The 23444-nt window shown below is 39.5% G+C and overlaps 1 protein-coding gene across 1 annotated transcript in view; it reads right to left on the bottom strand.

Annotated features, from left to right (window-relative positions):
- Positions 1 to 20037, bottom strand: part of LOC149288320 (lipid droplet-associated hydrolase-like) — a 58031-nt gene extending 37994 nt beyond the window's left edge. Inside the window, exons 1-3 of the mRNA XM_089491871.1 lie at positions 19893 to 20037; positions 10216 to 10350; positions 1138 to 1307 (exon numbers count right to left, since the gene is read on the bottom strand). Coding sequence (XP_089347997.1) covers positions 1138 to 1307; positions 10216 to 10350; positions 19893 to 20037 — 450 coding nt within the window. The remainder of the gene's footprint in view (positions 1 to 1137; positions 1308 to 10215; positions 10351 to 19892) is intronic.
- Positions 20038 to 23444: the final 3407 nt, after the last annotated feature.

Raw genomic sequence — 23444 nt, 5'->3', positions numbered from 1 at the left:
CGATATTACCCTGACTACCGTACGATACAGCGTGTATATGGCATATAAGAAACCGAACCTCTTGCCTGGGTGTCTTTAACTCTTTCTGTGATAGGGGAGGGAGCAATGTGCTGAAAATCAATAAGCTGCTCACCTTTCTTCTACTGAAGGGGTTAATGCTGACCCTGCTGCCTTCCAGGCCGCATAATGGACTATTCTGATTATAAAAATGTTACCCGCAGGTTCTGACACCCATAAGTGTTCACCTCTGATGTCCGGGATCCAAAAACCTCTCTGACAGCCTAAAACATGCATATCTGCATTCAGCACAATAATAGAGACGTGAACACACGTTTCTGATTATTACACTTCATATGTTATCCAAGTTAGCAGTTAACTTTTATTGGCAGTAATAAAGAAGTTGCACAACGCTCCGGGTAGCTGAAATATTATCTATTGTCAAAGTCGACTCATGATCTGCGGGCTGCAGCCCCGCAAGAGCTCTGCGGCTCCCTACACTTCGAAGGATTCTTTTGTTTAAAGGCTGTAACAAATGAGTTCTATTCAACGGAACCCGATGTAACGCTTTCAGGCTCTAATAAATGAAAGTTATGCATCAGGCAGATCAGAACAAAAACGTTTAGCAAGGAAATGGGGTTTATGTAAAAAAAAAAAAGAGATTCTGGTAAAAAAAAATCAAAGTTTTACCAGTGACATTGTTTCCTAACCAACCAATGGACCAGTCCAATGAGCTGGAATAGTGTACTAGTTGATATGGTAATCAATGGCGTATTCTGGCCATTTTGGATGGTAGTTTGGGGGGGGGGGTGGCAGAGCATAACAAGGAGAGCTATTTACCCTATTGGGAGATCAAGCCCCTTCTATCACTACTGCTCAATTAGCCAGTTAATCTAAAAAAAAAAAAAAAGGGAAATCTCTGATCGTCTCATATGGCACATTAGCTATATCGAGGCTGTGCAAACTCCATAGTTTCCTTCCACCCGGTGCTGTGGAATGGGTGTTTTGCAGGGATGGGCTTGAATCACCATGTAGACCAAACGATGGGTCTAGCCATGTACCTATATAATTAAAGGAAATGACACACTGGTTCACCTTTACACGCATATTCTAGGTTTCTCTCCAAAGGCATGCGATTACCTGGAGGTGTAAGGCTCGCTTCATCATCTCCAGTATGATATAACAGCCAATGGAATGACCAATCAGAACCAGCTTTGTATCCGGCGGTACATTCTTCCTTAAAAAACAAAGTTTGTGCTCAATCTGTCCATTGAGTCCAAATATATCTTCATTCTGGTCTTCATCTCTATCTGCAAGAAGGAAAAATGATTGTATTTAAAGGTCCCGCTCTCCTTATCCTGCCGATTACGAGCACCAAAGCGTATTTCTTAGTACTTTTTTTGTAAAACAAAGAGCTACAGTCATCCTGAATCCATACAATGTGCATGAATTTAATTTATGCCTATTGTATACAGCGATACTGTATCTGCTGGCGCTATATAAACAAATGTAATCTAATGTAAAGAATAGATATATTCTCCAGCCTTTTTTTCAAAAGTTTCTGTGATTTCTGATTGTTTTCACACATGTCGAGATTAGTATGTTATTTAGGAAAATACTTTTAACTGAAAATCTGAAATGTTTCTGTTATTCTATGCTTCCATTAAACAAACCTAATCCCATTGTACAGCGCTATGGAATATGTTGATGCACCTATCCGGTGCCATTTTATCACTAAATATAAGTGGAACGGCACCTTTAAGCCACTGAGTGGAGGGACTACTTTACCGAAGTTGGTCAACGTATATTTTTTTCAGGACAACGTAATCTATTCATAAAAGTAAAGATTCTAAAAAAAAACAAAAAAAAACCCCATCATTTCCAAATCACATAATAAAAATAAAAGAAAAAAAGTATTTTTCCTAAAAGCAGTGACACAACCTTTAATCCCATGAATGTTTTTTTTTTTTAAATTAAACTTTAAAGTAGGATTTTCTGTTTCCATGGCAACAACCTACCAGCGCCTGTTTTTGTGTCACGTGACAATTATATGTTCTTGGCAACAATCAAACTATTATTTAATTATTGACCCGGAGACTCTGGGCAGGGGAGCGAGTGTGTAGCCGCGCCCACTCCATGTCTGTGTTCCGCTTGCTCCACCTACAAAAGGTACTCCGAGGATAGCCCCACCCACAAGAGGCTAACTCTGTCTCCATGAAGCCTCTCCCCCCAGTAGAAATTATAAAGGGCAACATGCACAAACTTGCCCAGACCCCCTTAAGATCTGAAGGAGGAGGAGGGTGTAAGTGTGTTCAGGATGGCCTTTTAACACTCAAATTCTGACTTTTTTCCCCCGTACACAAAAGAGGTCACTTGAGCACAGTTTTTGTTTGGGATGTATACAGAATCACCTGAATATATAAACTACCCCAGCACGGACCCTCTCGGAGAACCCCGGTGACAGATAATATATTTTCGCCCTGCTCTGTTTATCCATCTGCGCAACATCTCCATACCACTTTCTAAAAATTAAATAATACTTTTATATAAACAGAACTAATATGTTTAACAGCGACGGTGTTATTTTATTCGATGTGTACTGTTAACATGTTTTAAATTACCTAAACCAACCTTTCTATTTCCAGTGTATAGTACTTAATAAATCTCCCCACCTTTCAGTATTCAAGAATAATAGCTCGGAAAATATAACGGCCCCAGCACAAGATAAAAAAAATAAAAAATATTAATATAGTAAAAAATAACATATATATATATATTAATCCCAGCATGATTTACTTCTAAGACTCTGGCAGGACATACAGAATGTTTCTTAACCCCTTAAGGACAATGGGCGGTCCCTAAACCCATTAAAAACAACGAATTTTGAGCCCGTACATGTACGGCCTTTGTCTTTAAGGGGTTAAAACTCATTTGGAACTGAAAATAAAACACACGCAGACACAAATAAATAAGATAAGATGCTGTTTAGCCAAAGGGGGTCTTCATTTTGTATTTCAAAACAAGGAAGCTATTTGTATGGTCGAAAACCTCTAAATTCCCCTTTGGCCAAAACATTGTTATTCATAATATAATTTTGATCTCATATAATACGATACACACGTTGATTTTTTTTTAGCAGAAAATGCACGCTGCAAAACTCGACTTAAGACACACACTAGAGCATTTATCATTATTTTTTTCTTATATAACCCTAACAATTCACTCAGATTTTGATACAGTACATGGAGTATGATGGCGCCACACAAGCTGGCGGCACTTGGAGGCTGAATAGACTCAATGATTTCTTCAATTTCATTCTAATTAAATTAACATTAAAGCGAATGTTCCCCAATTCTTTATCAATGCCATTTGTGGGGGGAAAGAAACAACCCTACGTAAATAATCTAAACCCACCCTCCTTATTAGCTGGTCAACACCCTACCCATTCTCACTAGGCTATACTTGGAACCCATACATGCGCAAGTAACCAACACTCTTGGCTGACTAGGTTGATGTACTTAGCCCGTGATGACGAGATGAAGCCACTGGGTAAGTAATAGCAGCACTTTAGTTTACTTCACTGTCTAAAAAGTTATTGTAATTCTAGATTTTATGGAATGTTCACCATACTGATTTTGAGAAGAATGGAACGTTTCCACGGAGAGCTTTCTGAAAAAGAACCCTGGCAGTTACATCATCTGTGAAGGCCATTGGAGGTGTTGTGATATTACAAGGAAATATATTTTCTTGGCTCCTCAAGTTCTTTGAACACCTGAAGTTTGCACACACCTGTCCAGCCTTGGTGTAGCATTTGTCTACTAATAAATTAATTTTAAAAAAATCCAGGTTTTTTTTTAAATTGCCTTGAGTATGACCGGTACAATTAGGGACATTTTGGACACGTTGACCTTGATGGACCTTTTTTAATGTTACAAAGCTTTTTCTTCTCATTGTCTACCCTAAAAAAACATGTCCCTTTTCTTATCAAACGTGACCTCACGACCATGCAAGGCATGACCAAAATGTAAAAAATTCATATCTTTAAAAAACTTGACCTCAGAAGCTCTGCTATTTCATGCATCCATTATCCTTCCAGGTAACACGCTTTGTACTGATTTGAACCCTAAAAACCTATTTTATATAACAAAAAGTAAAAATACATCAAGCAAACCTTAAGATAAAATATTTTAATGGACAAATTAAATTACATAATCAAATTCGGGTAATCTTGTTTGTTAAATGGGATTATGTCCTATTAGTTTTTTTCCTTCTTATATTTTCAGTTTAGAGCAATAATAAAAAGGTTTTTAAGAAGGACCTTTAATTTCATGATACGTTGTCCTCTTCCGTACATACTCTGTCTTCAAAATGCCACTTGTGTGCTTTATTAAGCGCATGGTACTTATATCGCCATCGACCACAGGAAGAGTAAATACGATTTTAAGAACCTTATGGTATTTCCTTGGGTTTCACAGATTTTGCCCCAATCGCAAGGTGAATGGGCAGATTCTCAGGAGCATAAAGATGGCATTAGAGCATTGGTTGTACCTGTGGACTAAGGAACACTTGTCTGAGGTCATCCCTATTCACCACATCAACAGTAGAATGGCTCGGTGTTAATCACCCAGCTGGACACAAATCTATGTAGGACTAGGAACAGCCTTCATAAACATAGCCATAAATACTCAGCTCAATGTAGTGTTTGAGGAATAAAGTCACCCAACATGTCGCCTGGCAGCCTCCAGGTCTGCAGATAAATGAAGTTCACTAGCTCACCAGGATTATGTTAACGTCTATATGTTTACAGCACTGGTTTTTAATGCTCAAGGTAAAAAAATATTATAAAAAATTACCAAAACCCACAGCAGCCACCCACTAAGATTTTCGAGCCACCCAAATAGGAGGACAGGCCAATTATTAAAGACAATTGTGCTCAAGGTTTCCCAAAATACAATAGGAAGGTGATTAAAACATTCTTCAAGACGCTTAAATCAAATATCTGAATTACTATAGGAGAAATTTTGGAATTTTCTCTGCAGCAGAGATCCAAACCAGAAAACCTTAGAGAAATAGCCAACAAAGCCATTCCAACTGAAACTAGCCCTAGGCCGTCATGGCTTATTGAAGGGAATAAGCTGTAAAAGATTCATTTCATTTAACACTCCCTCATGAGCAGAACCTATTATGTTGTATTTGGAATCTTCCTTTTATATTCCGCAAAAAAAAAAGAAATGTATCCATTACAAAAATCAAAGAGCCAAAGCTCGAGGTCTAAATTAGGACCAGTTGCGAAGGGGTAACATTTATCTGAATGACGATTGCATCATTTAGCGTGAAGACGTTTGGAGTCGGTAAATAACAATAGGTGAAAGAACAGAGGAACATATGTCGAAAGAGATGGTGACTGTGAAGAAAACAACGATCAACGCAGGACCAGCCACGCACGAGAAAGACGAGATCTTGCAACGGAAACATTTGCCTGGTTTTTAAACATTGAAATGGGCAGCCATACCCACTTTTTGATTATTATTTTTATTTTTAAACAGAAAAATATATTGCAACAATGTCATTAAAATGTCGTGCTTGATCCTTTAAAACATGTTTTTGCTTTTAATTTGTATTGTCAGTAGACAATTTCAAATTTCAAATATAAGTTTAGTTATTTTGAAAATGATGTCTTTACGGTTCTGTTTTTGGAATACAACGTTTTTTAGATACATTTCTAAACCCAAATTGAGGGTCAAAAGCTTAGATGGAATGTAAGTTTTACTTTACTGAGAGGGTAGTAGATAAGTGGAACAGTCTCCTAGCAGAAGTGGTAGATGTTAACTCAATGAGGGAATTTAAACATGCATGAGATCTAGAATCTAAGATGACCAAGGACTGATTAAGACCCGAGTCTCTACATCAGGAAAAATGGGGAGACTAGACGGGCATCAGGGTCACATTGTTATGTCATACATTACTTGTTGTCCTGTTTACCCATTCTGCAGCCCTGCGGAACACGATGGCGCTATATAAAATAATAAATAATAATAATTCTGTATTTCTTAAAAATGCCTTCATCCAATCATATGACCTTTGTCTCTCTCTTAAAATGTAAACACAGTCAGAAGTGAACACCAGTTGATTACCGCAGATAAATCACTGCAAGTATGTCTCCTAGAGAGCTAGTATGGGTTTGAGTGCTCGATAAAAGATTCATTTAAGTGAAAAGGAGAGTGAGGTCTCAAGCCCAGCGCTAGAAAATCAACCTGTCATACTTCTGTATTAGAACCTTTAAGCTGCCGATGTTCCAAAAAGGAGAGACATAAAACAGCGTTTCTACATTTAACAGTTTAGGTGCATCTTGCAAATTGTAATGGTTCAAAAAATCTGAAAAAGTTTGGACCCCAAAGGCACCCTGAAATCAGCAACTTAACTAATCCTGAACCACTTAACCATTTAATGACAATCTGTGTTTATTAACAATCTTAACGTCCTTCGTGTAGAATTAAACATTCTGCCTCTTATGCCTTTGCAGGGCTCTTCAGGTCTACTAATTGAGTAAACATCATTTCCCATGTTTATCGTATGGACTCCAGGATTGTTGTGAAAGTGCAGACGATCTTAGACGGTACTTAAGATGTTAAAAAACATTTCAGAGTTGAAGAGCCAGATCCCTTCCAGGTCTAGGCGCTATTAATTTAATTGTTGATCATTAAGTGATTAAAATTTAAGTTTATCAACTTTTAATGGCTTATTTTAACTCCTGTATTACCATTCCCCCAAACCAAGCCAAGAAAATGGCGCATAGCTCTTTATTTGTGTTAAATACATTTAGGGACGGTTCAATCTAATGGAAAATGAGATTCAACATTGAAACTATGCTTTTTTGGAAGTTATTAGTTGTTATGGAAGTTCCAACAACAATACAACACAAAAGGACATAAAGGTGACATAGTCATTCTGGATCTTACCGTTAATCTTTTACCTTTTCACTTGTACGCATGATCTACATACCTGGGAACTCTCTGGGCTTTGCCTGGAGACTCCTGATGAAGCACAACTTCTGTGGGTCTCCTGGTCATGGCCTGAAATCTATGGGTCGTTATAGCTTTTAGACACGCCTCACTTCCCACCCATGGCCATTTTCCGCCTCCCACCGCCAAAGAAATATAAAGCGTCTAGTGCTAGCCCCACCCACAACATCACTGGCCATGCCCACTAACTACCAGGATTTCGATCACACCCATCGACATCATCGGGCTACCCTAAAAGGAAGGGCTCCGGGGGGGGGGGCAGAGAATGGAAGTTCCCAGGTATGATGATCAGTAAGCACCAACAGTTAAATGCGAAAGAAGTATTCATACATATTTACTGATCCCTTCATGAACTAAATTACGTGGATCCGGTGTTTGTGTTACAGTTACTTTTGTATTCTGGAGAGGGCGGAACACGACTATATGGTGAAAAGTGGTACGAGAAAATTAAAATACAGCTAAAAGGAAAAAAAAACATGAAAAAACAAGATATTACTCCAGTTGTTTCACTAGAGTGGGTCTCACGAGTAATAAACCTACAGAGAACAAAACAAGGAAACTCATGGGGAAAAGCACATAAACTAAGAAAAAAAAAGAAATAAATCACAAACCAATCATTTAAACAAAATGACATCAAGCTCCGCGTGCAAGTTTTCTTTTGAAAAAAATAATGGTTTAAAATTACCAACAAAATGGCTAAAGATAGAAAAAAAAACTTTACTAAGATGCCATTGTACAGCGCTGCAGAATATGATGGTGCTAAATAAAAAAAAATAATAAAAAAGTTCAGAATCCGTGGACTGTTTGGGTACACTTTTAAGTATGTAGTGATGAGTCCTTCAGGGGGACCACACATCTAGCAGCCGGGGACACTTAAATATTGTATACTTTTTTCATTGTCCATTTTTAAAGAGAAAAGACTGTATATTATCTATCCAATATTATTTCGTATTTTTATGAATATTATTTTTCTATAACCTCGTGTTTTCATTTCAAGTTTGTTTGTGAGTTTTTTTGTTTTGTTTTAATGTTCCCGTGAAATCATGGCGAATAGGAATGCCTCGGAACGGTGTGGGTTAAATACGGACTATTCTTCGAAAAAGAAAAAAAACAAAACATTTCATGCTGTGGAGCTGAAACGGATGTTATCTGTGACAGCTGTAAGTTGTAAAAGAATTAATTTAAAAGGCCTGAGTAGCACAAAGCTCGGTATTCCTTCCAAATTCATAACATACAGACCTCCGTAGTGGTGTCATGCTACATTGGCAGGTGAAAATGTGCACCTATGGATTTCTCTGTTGAATCCACAATAGTACATTACAGTGGAAACTTCAATAAAACTTTCTTAATAAAATTTGTTTTTTTTTTACAAAAACGCATGATAGGGTAGGTATCGCCCCCAATAATCCTTACTTCCATTTATAGTGGTAATAAGATGAAAAATATTAATATTATATTATATTATAGTGGTAATAAGATGAAAATATTTTTGCTATTGGAAATAGGTAGAAATGTGGCTGAAAAAGATCTTGGTGTTCAGGAAAAAAAAGTTAGATTTTGACAGGTGATGCGAACAAGTTGGTCCATCCAGTCTAACGATCACATATTTGCTCTGCAGGATACCTTTAACCGTAGTTCAACCATATTGATCCTTGACCTTAGAACATTGGTGTTTCGTGGCAGAGAGGACTAATACACAAATTGATACATTTTATAAAACCCAAAAAGGTAAAAACTAGGTGGAGATGGTTTCGCGATATGAGTCGTCGTTGCTTTTCATTGGACCGATGATCTTTAAAATTCCAACACATGGAAAAATGACCTAAACCGTGTAGCTTCTACGTTCCATATGTAATATTAATCAAAGCGCATGTGTAACAGTTCAAACGTTACCTTCACGTCGTGGATAAGATTTATTCCGTGCGGATAGGCCAGGGTATTGGGACATTTTTGTTGCTTGGTTGCAGTAACTGTTGCCCCGTCAAAGCCTCGGGCACACATTCCTTCATTTTGTTGACCACAAGCCCTCTTCTACAAACCCAGAACACCATATTAATCTCCACTTTCCCATTCTCGCTTTGACTCTCATGAAAAGAAGTGTTGTAGATAACCAGCAGGAAGTTGTAGGCCTTTGTCAGACTTTTTGTCTAGACTTTATAGGGTGCCCAAAATGACTTGTTCTGGTATGGAATTCCGACGGTCATGGACCAAACATCAATTAAACAGTAGAACGGAAGAATGCTTTTCTGTTCATCATTCTCCACCCGTTGGCTGTTCCAAGTCTCATCTGCCTCAACTAAGGGCAACAGAAACTCTCCATAGGATGTAGAAGTTGAAAAAAAAAACCACATTGCAGCAATCATTTAGTCTGGCTGTCATTCACAGCACATTATTTAAGGAGAGACGCACATTACATGGACTTCTACGTTTTAATATGACAGAGCAAGACTATTATCTCGTGTTAGCTGCAGGGCAAGTCATTGTTTCTCGTTATGTTTAACATGCTAACCTGTCTACGCAGATTTGCGAGAAACAAGAAAAAAAAACAACAACATTCTGGAACTAACCTCAGCCTTAAAACACACTTCAGATTTAATTTGCTAAAAAACTGAGCACAAATTATCCGTCACTAGCAATACAGTTTCCGACAAGAACTTCAAAGAGTGGGCTAAACAAATAAGATTCCTCTGCATGCTGCTCAGAACGTTCCTGCCACTTATAAAGCATTAAATCTGGAATCGGTTTGCTCATTTTAGTAATAAATATTAAACCAACGCATATAAACTAGAGATTATAAAAGCACTGTAGGATCTGCTCGGGCTTTATAAAATATGCATGGTGGTGGGGAAGAAGGCTACAAAGCCAGCCTAGATGGGGCAGGAAAAGTAGTGTTTGGGCAGGCGATTTATTTAAAGTAGGGTAAACGGGGCACAAGGATGCAGGGGATGGATTGCTATTCATCATGAACTGCCATATCAAAAATATATTCTGGATAAATGATCTAATGCACCTATTTTAACACCTTATTTATCCAAGTAAATAATATATATATTTTTTAAGTTAGATTCTATATATTTAAATGTTCATAGTTGTTGATGGGCTATTTTAGTTCTTTATTGCTTTTTAATGCAATACATTATGCAATTCACGTGGCGCCATATATATATATATATATATATTAATATGTGTAACATACCGTCAATCATGTCCATTCCTTTAGGTGGCGCACAATGACCTGCGTGGCTGACTGCCCACACTGGGTACTTCTGATTTAAGCCGCGGTACAACGAATGCATAAATGTCCTGTAGTAGCCAACAATGCCAGGATTACCTACAAAAGAATAATTGTATATATTTTCAGAATTATTGTGCACATAGAATATCATACCTTTCAACTATCCTTCTTTAGGAAGCAGTCCCTCTGTTCTGTCCCTCTTTTAGATAACTGGAAATGCTTCAGGTTTGACCTGGGGTCTCCGGGTGAAGCCCTGCTCTCCAGGGTCTCGGAGTCAGTTTCTTCTTGGACAGGTGGGTAATGTCAGGCCATGAGAAGTCATGAGAAGTTCCTAGGTATGCTCTTTTCTCCTCTGATGTCCATGTTTCCTATGAGCTCAGAATGTTCGCTGGGTAGGAGTGTATAACAGTGTTCTACAGTTCCAAAAGTCACAATAATGTGTATTATGCCTATTATTAGGTCTAACAGTCACATAGAAAGTCTTAGTAAAAAGAAAGGTGTCGTGGGGTGATCACAGTACATATGGGTATACCTGAGAACTTTCTAAATGAGCCGACGCTGAGACTCTTTAAATATTAAACCATTTATGGATTTTATGTAGCGACCCATCAAATAGGTCAGCCAGATGGCTCTAAGACCTGTCCTCGTGGAAGCCTTGACTTGTCATTACTTAAAGATACACTTAGGATAACACGCATTCAAACATGCATGTCAATCATATCATACCGGCAGCAAAAGCCCTAATTAGTATTAATTAGTCTCAGATATCATCAGCTCCAGACTGCGTGACCCTTTGATTTTGCCCCTTCACCCTGAGATATAAGCCAAAACCCAGAGAGAGTCAGGGTCAAACCCTGAGAGTTCTCCGGTATGCGTTCGAGGCCAGCGAAGCGGGGTGAAAAGGGCCGCTGTCCCTCGGCAAGTACTGACACCATCCATGACATTTAGGAGGATCCTCTAAGTGCTCGCGGGGATTAGGGGCCGCTGTTTAACACTATTCATTTGCAATCATCCTCCCCCACCAAGGTGCGAAGATGCGGCCAGAGGGAATACACATACCAAGCATTCTCATCCTTATTAAAGGTCACGCTGGCATCTCTAGTAGGTTACTCAAACTTCATTCCTCAACAGGGCGCCTCTGCATTGGCACAGGTGAAATAACCAACTTTGGTTTTGGGGGCAATGACATCATTTTGCATTACAATTCTATTTATCAGATTCCATTTAATGGCCAAGTAGAACGTAGCTTTGTTGTTAAGGGCTAACAAGCGCGTGATGGGTTTTCTCAAGCCACTAAGGACGATCAGATGTACTCACCAGCGAAATTATTTCGCTTTTTTATTTATATAGCTTTGTGCTGTGAAAGTTAACCCCTTAAGGACAATTGGCGGTCCCTAAACCCATTGAAAACAATGTATTTTGAGCCTGTACATATACGGGCTTTGTCATTAAGGGGTTAAACACGCTACTTTCCATTTACTAGCGTGCTACCAAAAAATCAGCATACGCTGGAATGGGAAATGCTATGACAGTAGCAAAGTAGGAGGTAGTAAGGGCACGGGATAAGAAATGTAACACCTAAGAAACCCCTACGGGGTTAAAGTAGCCAATTTGCTCAGGTAAGCTGGTGGGCTTTGTAGTAAAACATATATACAGTTAGCGCTTTTTGTTTTTTCTTCAAAAGGAAGGGGCAATTATATGATCTGAAAGGTTAAGGTCTGTGGCAAAATGTGGCAGAACTAGCATATCAATTTCCCGTCCAGTTATTATACCTCTTCTACTCCCATCACTCTTACAATGTCTCCCTGAACTAAAATGAATCAGTGGTTTAACAACAGGCTGAAAAAAAAATAATAAAGAGGAGTAATCATGGGGATCCGGAGAACAGGAAGTTAAGATGCCAGTTCCTGTGACATCACATTTCCAATACACGCTTCACACTAGTTCCAATTTTTTTTTTATGTATAGATTTGTAAAACGTGATATTTGTGAAAAGAGACCGACCGGCTTTAGTACAGCGCTGCAGAATATGATGGCGCTATATAAAACAATAATTAGAATAAATTGCAGGAAGCAGATCTCTTTCCGCTCTCTGGCAGCATCCATACTGACTTATATATCATTTATAGCGGTGCTCGGCTGTAAGGTAAGTGATATAAATATATTATAGTATACAATACTCAGAAGCTTAAGATAATGTCTGTGCGAACTTTAAGAAAAAAAATATTTTTAATGTCAACCAAAACCCATTTGTTAGCGATACAAGAGAGCAGGGCACAAGGAACCGCCATTGTCAGCGTTGTCCCATCCTCTACCTCGCTCACCTTCCTCGCTTGTGGATGTTCTATAAGGCCAGATGAGCGCTCCTTAAATCTCTTCATGCGATTTAGGAAACGTTAGGCATTATATTCCTCATCGTATGTATTTCGCAGAGCAGCTGCTAAATATTGTTGAATAGAAGGAAATGTTTAACAAGCTGGTGGTGGGTTTTGGACGAGAGGGGAGGTTCGGGGGGGTTTCCTTCTGAAGTAACACGTCCAGAGGGCCATACAATGCATTAAACTGTTTACAGTAAACACACGAGCCTGACCCCCGAGCAGACGCTCTTTCCTAACCCTTCAATTACAATATCCACTTTCAGGCAGCTAACACGATTCCATTGTCTCTCGAAAATCCTCTCTAATTTCTTGGAACAAATAGCACACCCTTAGGAGAATTAACCCCTCGGTTTAGCACTAGGCCTCATTCCCCATCAACCCCCCAGTAATCAGCTGGATAGAGAGTGAAAGTAATTAGCATTTACAACCCACCTGTCAAGTTTCTCAGTTGACCCTTGGCTTCCTCCTGACACTTGTGACTGATGTCGGTATTTTCTTTCGCCCCTTTTATTCTGTGCAAATGGCAACTTTTACCTGAGGTTTCTTCCTTCTTCTTTTTTTTTTTTTTTTTACAGGCTTGGACAGATAACCCGCAGAATAAAAACTTGACTTACTGTAAAAACATCTGCTCCTGCGCAAACCACAAGCATTGTGGTGAAACTCCATGCAATGCACTGATCACTATTCTAGTGCATAGAGGGGGTATTGTGCCAACCGCATTGGTAGGAATAATGCTTAAATTGCACTCGCGGCATAATCAGGGCTGCGAAAACACTAGTCAGGGGCAAAAAAAATCACTTTAGTCTTTAGTGATGTACCAACCTCAGCCGAAATGATGCGCATGCACACACACACACACTATTTATTTTCAGGAATCCTTTGAAATAATTTCGGAAAGTGTACTACTGTTAGCATTAAATTATTTCATGATGACACAACAAACACTGGTTTATATAAAGTGTCGCTCGCCACGTTTCTGATCACTTTCTATGTAATTAGCAAACTTTAATGTGGAAAACTTTGCTATACTCAGGGCTGGAAAAGCTGGGAATTACAAGAGACGTCAACACATTTAGAGTAACCTGTGTTGACGATTTGTAGCTAAGATATTCCGTTTGCGGAATGCTGGGGCAGCATCTGGATGGACAGAAGCCGCGTCCACATATTAGACCCGACCTGTTGAAATTGAAGACGGTCATCCCAGAGCAATACACAATACCTCTAAAAATGTCTTCACAGAGTATCATTTACCAAACACTCCGGGATTCCGTTTACAAAGATCTACAGCTGGAAATATATGATCCCCGGTATATAAATTGTATAAAGCTCTATAAATCAGAATTGTTGGCACAATCAACAAGACTGACTTAAGCCTTGATCAGGATGGCATTATGGCCTAGGCCAACTAGACCTAAGGTGGCAGGTTTGGGGAGGCGCAACTCCGGTGTCAGTAGATCACCAACTGGGACATAAGGCTCCATGGTACACCAAGGATCAACTCACTGAGCTCATTGGAAATAACTGGCCCATTTATACTATGGATGGCTGTTCCTAGATGGCACAGCCTCCATACTCTATCTTGCCCTCCCAAAGATCATGTCCCGGCGCCGAGACCCTATTCAAAGTAGACCCTGGTGGGCACCCTTGGGGAAAATGGACACAAAAAAAGGGTTGGAACTAATGTGCTCAGACTCTAAATCAACCACAGTTAGCTTATCCTTATGATACCATAAAAAAAATAGCTTCTGAGCACACACACAGGAGGTAGAAACCTGTTTGTAATATGCAGCCATGAAGCTAAATCCCCAACTCTATAACTTCTTTATTCCTGGTGACAGGCTCCAAAAACTACCAAAAAGTTGCAAGTGGTCATTGGTGGTCTCTTGACATTTGGCTCAAAATGCTTGGCCCTGTTAACCTTTATTGGATTAGTGCTTCTCATTTCATAATAAACCAGCTGCTTTGACTTACAAACATTATTGTATTAGAAGATTTTTTTTTCATCCAAAAGGTGAAAAAAAAATTCTCAAAAACAGTTTGCCATCTGGTATTTTTTGTTTATTTGTTTCTTTTTATTTTCTTCTTTCACATTTAAAACATGAACAAAAAATAAAAGATTCACAAGATAACCAAAATAAGAACGGCAGGTCCCAAAACACCATCACTGTGTTGTATTATTCAAATATAATGGAAAAAAAAACAAATAAAAAAAAAGTCTTGTAAAAATACATTTAATCTATATAATCTAAAAATAAATCTATAATAAATAATCCTAGATCCCAGACAAAACAATAATAAATGAAATTGTGTAGACACACAATAATTTTGTTTAAAAGCTTAAATTAAAAAAATCATAATTGATATAAATGGGGAAAAAAAAAAACTAAAGGGGCCCCAAAGAGTGTTTTTTTTTACTTGGCCCAGGTCTGGCCCTGGCTTATCTCTCATTTTAATTCAATGTTACACAGGATTGCATTCAGTCTTTGTAATGTTACGTTTTCTATTCAAATCCACCTGTAAATGTCTGGGAAAAAACCCGCTAAGGCCACCAGCTGAGGACAGAGTCTTGGAGCTTCAAACATCTGCAAGTTAAGTCTTAAAAGATATGACATCATCAAAGACCACAACATACACCGCATTGCTAGGATTCTAATTAAGTCATACTGATTGGATGCTAATCCTCCCGCAAGCCTTGTCGGGGGACTTTAGGAGCCCAGAGCAGTATTTGGAAATGGGTTTTATTGTATTCTGACACTTCTGCACTTACATTGTGTCCCATCACTTAAGTACGTGAAAAGCTGAGAAACCGGTGTAAGGAATGTGTAGAGGCGTGCAAAAACATTATTTTGTATTATATTCGTCTTAAACGCATACATATGGCCAAAGTGTAAAGTGTAACTGGAACCTTACAGGATCTAGATATGGAATTCGACATCTAAGCATATTCATTATGTCCACATGTGTTTTCTTCCCCCAGAAATTAGATTTTATGGCTGCGAAACACATCCCTTTGAACGGTGATCAGTTTTGCCCCGAGGTTTCTATGTGATTCAATCGCCTACAAGGATTTAAAGGAACGTCGCCAACTCTTCTTGGGCGAAATGGTGGGGATTTACTTAGATCAGCGTTTCAGCACACGCATAAAGCCTTTGTCTCTCGTACCTTTAACTCACGCGGAGGAACAAAAGTATGACAAGGGAAAGACGCAGAAAAAGAAAGCAGGTAAGGGGGTTATTCACTAAACCCTAACATTTCTGACTTAAGGACCACGTGAGTATTTGGTTCTAATACTTGGAGTATTAGGTTCTAACTACAAACTCACTGTTCACTGAGCAGTTTTTTACCCCCAAGACTGGTCTTCATTCACTGAAAGGGGCAAAACTCCTAAGCTCCTGTTTCGTGAATTGCCTGCTCGGTATTTTGGATTTGGGGCCAGCATAAGCTTTAGTGAATGATCTTCATGGCCTACTGACAGCAAACAGGCTACTACAGGCATCCAAGAAGGACACCGCTAAGAATGATTTTTCTAAACATGAAAGAGAACTGAACTTCTCCTCTGTGGCTTTTAATCATGGTCCTAGACACCGGCCCCTCTCCATCTCAACACCACCCATACGTGTATACAGGAATGTTATAGATAAATTTCCCCTCAATACGGCATTTATGTAGAACAGCGAGATGTTCAATGATGCCAGCGATTCAGGAGAAAAGGGAAAATCTTGAAGAACACTTTGGGGAATGAAACGAATAAACGATGGAGGAGCAAACTGAGAAAGGAGAACGGGAGAGTGAAAATAGCATAATATAACAACATTCATTTTCTCTCTAAGAGTAAAACGAGAGCCCAGACTAACACCCTGCTAGTTTTGTTTTCCGAATCGATTGGTCTTCAGCCGAAAGTTTTTATTTATATTTTCTATACATGTCCATGTTTCAGTATTTGGGGAAAGGGCGGCGCTGTGTCTTATGTTATCGTTATTGTCTGCAATCTACTGATTAACCTACGGGTGGAATTTGATTGAAAAGTTGAAAAGTTGAGACGTTTGCCTCTTTGCTCACAACGCCTAGTGGGATACCAGGCGATGATGATGACGATGACGTTGATGATGCCATACTAACGATACACACTTTTGGTTCCCTTATGCAAATGAAAATAGACGGGATGTTGATGTTTTTTTGTTTCCTCCGTAAAAACACAAGGGGAGCTAACATTTTTTATAAAAAAAATCTCAGTTGGGTTCCATCTGTACGGCAAATTTATTAAATGCCGTCTGTTTCCGGCCAAGGTAGTTTTTGTATCATTTGTCACCATTTATCACTTCAAGGATATCAAGTCCAACACTTTTTTGTGTGTGAAATTTCTAAATGTGCATTTTTACAGGAAAGCAAATACTAAGAATACCCTCTGTACGCAAACAACGCTATGGCTACTATTGTGTCTGCAATTCTTGCGGGTCTTTGTCATTCTGTGTGCCGCACGTTAGACAATACATAAGCTGCAGGCTCAATAAAACCACATAATACCAGTGTTTTTCACGCAGAGGGTAAATATCCGCTGTCTTAAAGGGATTCTGTCTCTAAAAACAGCCTTTTCGTTACCTGCCTGGAGAAGCATCTTTCCGAAGTGTCACAAACCCCCGGCTTTCTGCTTCAATTACAAATGACAGCTACTGTAAATCATTGAAACAGCACCACCTTCTGGCAGGCGTGGACAGTGCAACAACGACTTGTATATGCCCCACTATGATGGTTGGCTACTAATAAAAAGCAAATAAAATAATTAAACTATATATATAGATATATATATTAGATTATATACAAAATATATATATTAATATATATTAGATTAATATATATTAGCCCTAACCTGAAAAAAATTCGAAACACCTTTCTAAGTGCTTTTATTTCTTTAAATAAAGAAATCTGTCCATCACACCTCTTGAAAAGGCATTTTTTAAGATATAAAGGGCAATTACTTCCAAGAATATTTGTCGACCATGGAGTCAATAACTGCTTAAATAAAATGCCATGACGACGCTTACATCAGCAGAACACATGCATCCCGGCACACACACAAAATTAGGTTCAAAGCATCTAAAATATCACCCTGTGTGTGTCTGCCTGGAGAGACTCCATTAAATGAGCACTCCAGCCCTATTTCCATGTTAAGTGAGCATTTGAGATCATTTAGCACGTGCTCTGGTGCATTTTGACTGCATGCAAATCGGTGCGGGAGTTTCTTTGGCAAATGGAGTTCTTCCATTTTAATGAGAGTTCTTCTCATTAAACTCCGCCCCCAGCGGCCTCTACTAAACACAGGAAGCATACCACAGTATGCTGCTTGCACATGCTCAGTAGAACTCACTGCTATATAACACCGCCATAACGTGTTATCAGAACCCTGATGGTTTGCTAGCATACGTGTGATTGGCTGCTGCTTCAGTGACTTAAATGGGAGTTCTACTGAGCATGTGCAAGATGCCACATACTATAATATAGTATATATAGTAGAACAGCTATCATGTCCAGAGAGCAACAAATGTCAGTTTAAACTTCAGATACATAGCATAAGATTAAAAGGAAGTAACCGAAAAAGAAACAATAGCTTAAGACAAGTCTTCGAAGAAGATTTTGAAACTCAAGATCCCAATAACATTAAAGACGCCACCAATTTCCTCCGAGAACTTGTCATTGGGTTCCAGTTAGCCAGAAGCAATCCAAGTGCTAACGGACAAAGCAGGAACCCTGGCAGAAGCGAAGCAGCTCTCTGGACGCTCGCCAACAGACTACAAGATGCAAAATAAGCCACCGGTCGGAAATGGTTACAGTCAACATTTTTCAAGCCAGCTACGACACATTTATCAAATATAAAACGCAACTTTTTGGCTAAAACTCACCAAAACAATGAGAGAAAAGTATCTGGAAATATGGGAAGGAAGAAAGTTAGAAATCCAGATATTAAGATACCGTGCTGCATTCCGATGCTTAAAAGTAAGAAAAAACATTGGGGGGGGGGGGAGTATTTTACATATCAAAGTCACGGTACAAAGCGGTACCACATTGTCTTAGACTTTCACAGAATATGAATATATAGAACCATATGAGAAACGCACCACGGTAATTATATGCAAGAACAGTGTTCTTCTGGAACGCTGATCACGTGTTCAGATTAATGTATTAATGCTGCCGCCTGGACTATATTTTTTGTAAGAATTTTCCACACATCAAAGACAAGGAATATATCCTGATTTGTTATTTATTTTTCTCGATGACAAGTAAGAAGATATGCCCTACGTTTTCAGGTCATTCGTAAACATGCTTTATTCTTCATTTTAATATATATTTTTTTGCAGTAAGTGCTTGGCAGGTTTTAGGTGCGCCCCCCCCCAGATGTGGGGTGCATGGCGGTGATATAAATAGTTAAAAAAATATTGTTTGTGCAGGAAAAAATAGGTGGTTGGATAATAACCATTACAATTAAAAGTACTGTTTCATCAAACATTGATGGTATTCTCTAGCATGATAAACAAATACATTTTAGCAGATTTAATTTTTTCCTCTAAAGGGTTAATTTCTGCAGAAGCAGCCAATCAGGTTCTGCGTTTGTGTCACATGACAATTAAGCATTCCCTAAAAAAAAATTAGATGATTGAATAATTATTCATCTATTTAACAGAACCCCTCTTGTTTCCTGGGGGGGGGGGTTCTACGATAGTAAATGCTGTGCAATTTCATCCCTAGATCATTAAGTTTCATGTGGGTGTTTCCAAAGAGTTAAAAAAAGAGTTACTTTCCACCCATTTTTGGAGTTGGATAAACGTTTTTGCCAACCCGTAACTATGGATGGTGCTTCTAACGCCGCATTTAGTTTAAAAACCCTACATTCAGAGTAGGTGGAACAGCAGCTTTAACGCCTGTGGCCCTTATTCACTAAACAATGAGCTGCGTTACGATTGGATTTTGAAGGGCCAACCTCATCGCAGTGTGCTGTATAATGTCCTGTTAAATCGGTGAGGTTTCTTCAAAGTCTCTTTCTCATTAATCATACATAATACAGGGCCAGCCCAGCTCTTCTTTACTGGAGAAACCTGTCAGCGTTGGCCCTTTATAATGAATAGTGTAGTGAGGGAGTTAAAACAAGACTCTACATGTACGGGCTTTGTCATGAAGGGGTTAAATAACGTGAACATGTATGAAGAATCAGCCATTATCTAACTCTGAGCGCCACTGGGGCAAAATGTTTGTTAAACGCGCACCTACCGGGAACGATGAAGAACAGCAGCTTCGGTGGAACCTCTCCTTTGGTTTTTTGCAGGTCTATCCATGGCCCAAACTTCAAGACTTGTGTGGCAGCCCCGCCACAGTACACGAACTCCTCGTGCTCAGGGATGTGATCGTCCGACATTTTACGCTAAAAGAAAAGAAAAAAAGACAACTCACATAACGCTATTTGCGAGCATACATTGCATTATAAAGCCGGTAATAACAAATATAAAACCATCTGTATACTGTGCCGGCCGAACCGTTATAAAATGTATAGATCAAAACAGACAAATGCCTAAAATGTTGGCAGCTTTTTCAGATGGCAGGTATTGGAAAAGACAATGAAAAACCACCTTTCTTGGTTTCTATTGTCTTGTGATTATAACGTATAGAAACAACAAGACTCTGGCAATCAATTGTTTAATCGATCAATAATTAGGAAGTCACTCTGGTGATAGATTTCCGTATTCCCAGTAGAATGTAAGGTATATGGATTAGGAAAGCTCTGATATATTGTAATTACCAACAATTCAAATATTTTTTCAACATATTTACATATTATACCATATTGGCCCAATTATATGCGCAATCCGGGCAGGTTTTCTTTTAGCCGTGCTGCGGGTAAGCAGCAGGGTTAGGATCCAGGTCCCCTGCAGAGCTTGTCTGGCAGCTGGTGGACATCTGCGTCATGCAGACAACCCCCTCGTCCGCCGGGGCTTCTATGGTGGAACGTTGGTGTCGTGACCTTCCGGTGCTCCAACATAGACGCCCCCGCGGAAGTGCCGGCCGCAGCAGAGGTTGTCTGAGAGCACCTCACAGACGTTCACCGGCTGCCAGAGATGAGGATCCCCTGCAGCGCTGCAGGAGACCTGGATCCTCTTCTCGGGCAGCCGGTGAACGTCTGTGCAATGCTCGCAGGCAACTTCCACTGCTGCTGGCACTTCCGCCGGCGGTAGATACCAGGGAGTCTGAGGATCTATGGTAAGTCGGGGGGGGCGATTGGCATATCAGGGGAGCAGAGGGGCATATCTATAAGTAAGGTGCATTATGAATTAAGGGTTAATTAGACTGATTAATAAAATCGAGATCTATAATTTTAATAAATAAATACGCTAAAACCTGCGAGGGCGGCACATCGACTTGAAGAACACACACACATATATGTAGGTATGTATATATATATGTTCCCGTCTGGGAGGTGCTGGTCAGACGTTACCCCATTTCTTAAACACATTCTAAGTTTACTCGTAGCTTTTACTTTATTATTTATCCAATGTGTTTCCAACTTTATGGAGAAGAGTTTATCAGCCATTAACTGCCAAACTACATTTTAGCACCTAGGGATGTTTTTAACGCCTCGGACCCAAATGGTTTGGAAATAATTTTCCCCTCCGCAGCAAAGTCGACATTGTGGACCTTAATGAGCTTTTGCTCGGTCGGTTTCTCCATCAATCAAACACCTCTCACTGTCTGTGCAGCGTAAACTTTGTTTGTGGACGTTTTTATAGGTCCCCCCCGTACAGCGCTGCAATATCGGTATGTCGAGTCGTTTTGCTGTAACGCAGAATATCGTTACACGCCGTGGAACACATACTGTTCAGCTTTGTACGTAGGAATAACTAGACATTACTCGCCGGTGATGTGTTAACAAATGTAATAAAATGCAGCACATACACATTTTTAATAAGTCGGCTGGAGATGTCACTGTAAAAAAAGGCGAATATCAGGATGGTGGACGGATTAAACTTCATTTCATGATGCGTTACAGTTACCTGGGGAAGCTGTTGATGTCACCGCTTTTAGCCTAACTTAATTAATTTGTTAAAACTATCTATAGCTTGTGTTTTTTGTTTCCAAATTATTGTGATTGTTATTAGAGATAATTGGGACTATTGGACGTCATGCAGATCATGAGTGTGGCAAGGTGTGGCAGAACTAGCATATCAGTTATTTCGCTCTACGCTTATTCTCCTCCATCCACCCTTACAAACCAATTCCATCGTCAGCATCGCCTGCGTAGCAAAAGGAACTCATGATAAAACTGAATGTATACAGATGATTCTAATGAATTATTCTATACATTTAGAAGTTAAGATGTTGGTGTACATGGACTCCTACAAACGCGGACAGTGTATAGTCCAACGGAAAGATATTTTATGTTGCCTTCTCACATCTGGATTTTTTATTTATGGTATCCATGCGGGGATGTTCATGCAGACCGGGATTCCACCTTGAGAAAGTACCCTGAGATGAAACACTTTGTGTCTGATATGACAACGTTGCTCCTGGTTGCTCACCAAAACTGTGTCGGCTTCCAGCGATAAACCAGGACGGTGCTACAATTGTCCCGTCTACATACAAGATTGTGGGTTTATCAAATGTCACAGCATTCCCGCAGCATCTTCACACTTCATTTGGACTTGACTCGGCTGGGTCCCGACAGATAATGATCTACTGGCAGCACATATGAAAAGTGCTTTGCGCAATCTGCTCGCAGCACCGATGATGTCATAGCACCACAACAACATGCGCAATCTCCAACTCTACCCACTGATTAAATAACAGCCCCCCCGAGTGCCAGGACATCCCTTGAGTGGTGAAAGTGAGCAAGGTTAAGAAATAGACTTTTTAATTAAAAAAAAAAGGACATATGAACCACTTCTTTAAGGCTATCAACGAGTCCTTACTGTCCAATTAATACCTGTGTGATGATGATGTCACTTCTCTTACCTGGGAGATGAGAAGCACCAAGTCGCCTTAGCCTTAATACAAAATTCAAGTCCAAACTGGGGTGTCACTGAGTAATATCCTGCCAGGCACCCTACAAAAATAAATAAAATAAATAAATCATTTAGCTGTTAACATTAGAAATGTCTACAACAAGGAGACTCAATCATGCATTACCTATTCACCAACAACAACTGTACAAACAATAACACAAAATGTTGTATCCACAGTGACGTTTATATAAAAGTTGTACTATTAGCAGTGCAGATGCGCATTTATTTTAGGATATGGCCACCACAATACACAGTGAATCGCTAGGCTTGCACGACTTGCACTAAAACCACTAACAATGGCAGCTGGTTTGGTGAAAGTTTGCGGGGGCAACCCTTCACCCAAACCCCTGCCGATGGCGATGGCGTGGACAGGTTGCAGCTGGAGCCAACCCTGAATCCAGATCCTAAACAAGAATGTAACGTAGGCTGAAAAAAAAGACACAATCCTCATTGTTGATCCAAAAGAAGACAACAAGTTCACGTTGTAGAGGCTTCCAATGTGTGTCAAAGAGACAAGAAATTCCGTTATCACTCCTAAATGCCATCTGGCTAGCGGAAGACTTCTAGCCCTTAACATCTAAGCTTGATGTGTAGGCTATCTGTACAAGCTTTGAAGTGTTATTAAATACCCAGGGCACACCAAAGGTTTATTCACCTACAAAACAAATGAGATGTTATTTAAGTCTATTAAAAGACTCATGATCTTGACTGAGGGCGCTTACTGGGCTTTGGGTGTATTCTACAACAGTTATTATTGCAGTACTATCCG

The sequence above is a fragment of the Sceloporus occidentalis genome, unplaced genomic scaffold (assembly GCF_023333645.1).
Source record: "Sceloporus occidentalis isolate IW3139 unplaced genomic scaffold, rSceOcc1.0.p SCAF_52, whole genome shotgun sequence".
Classification (NCBI taxonomy): Eukaryota; Metazoa; Chordata; class Lepidosauria; order Squamata; family Phrynosomatidae; genus Sceloporus; species Sceloporus occidentalis.
This window is presented reverse-complemented; position numbering and strand designations above follow the sequence as displayed.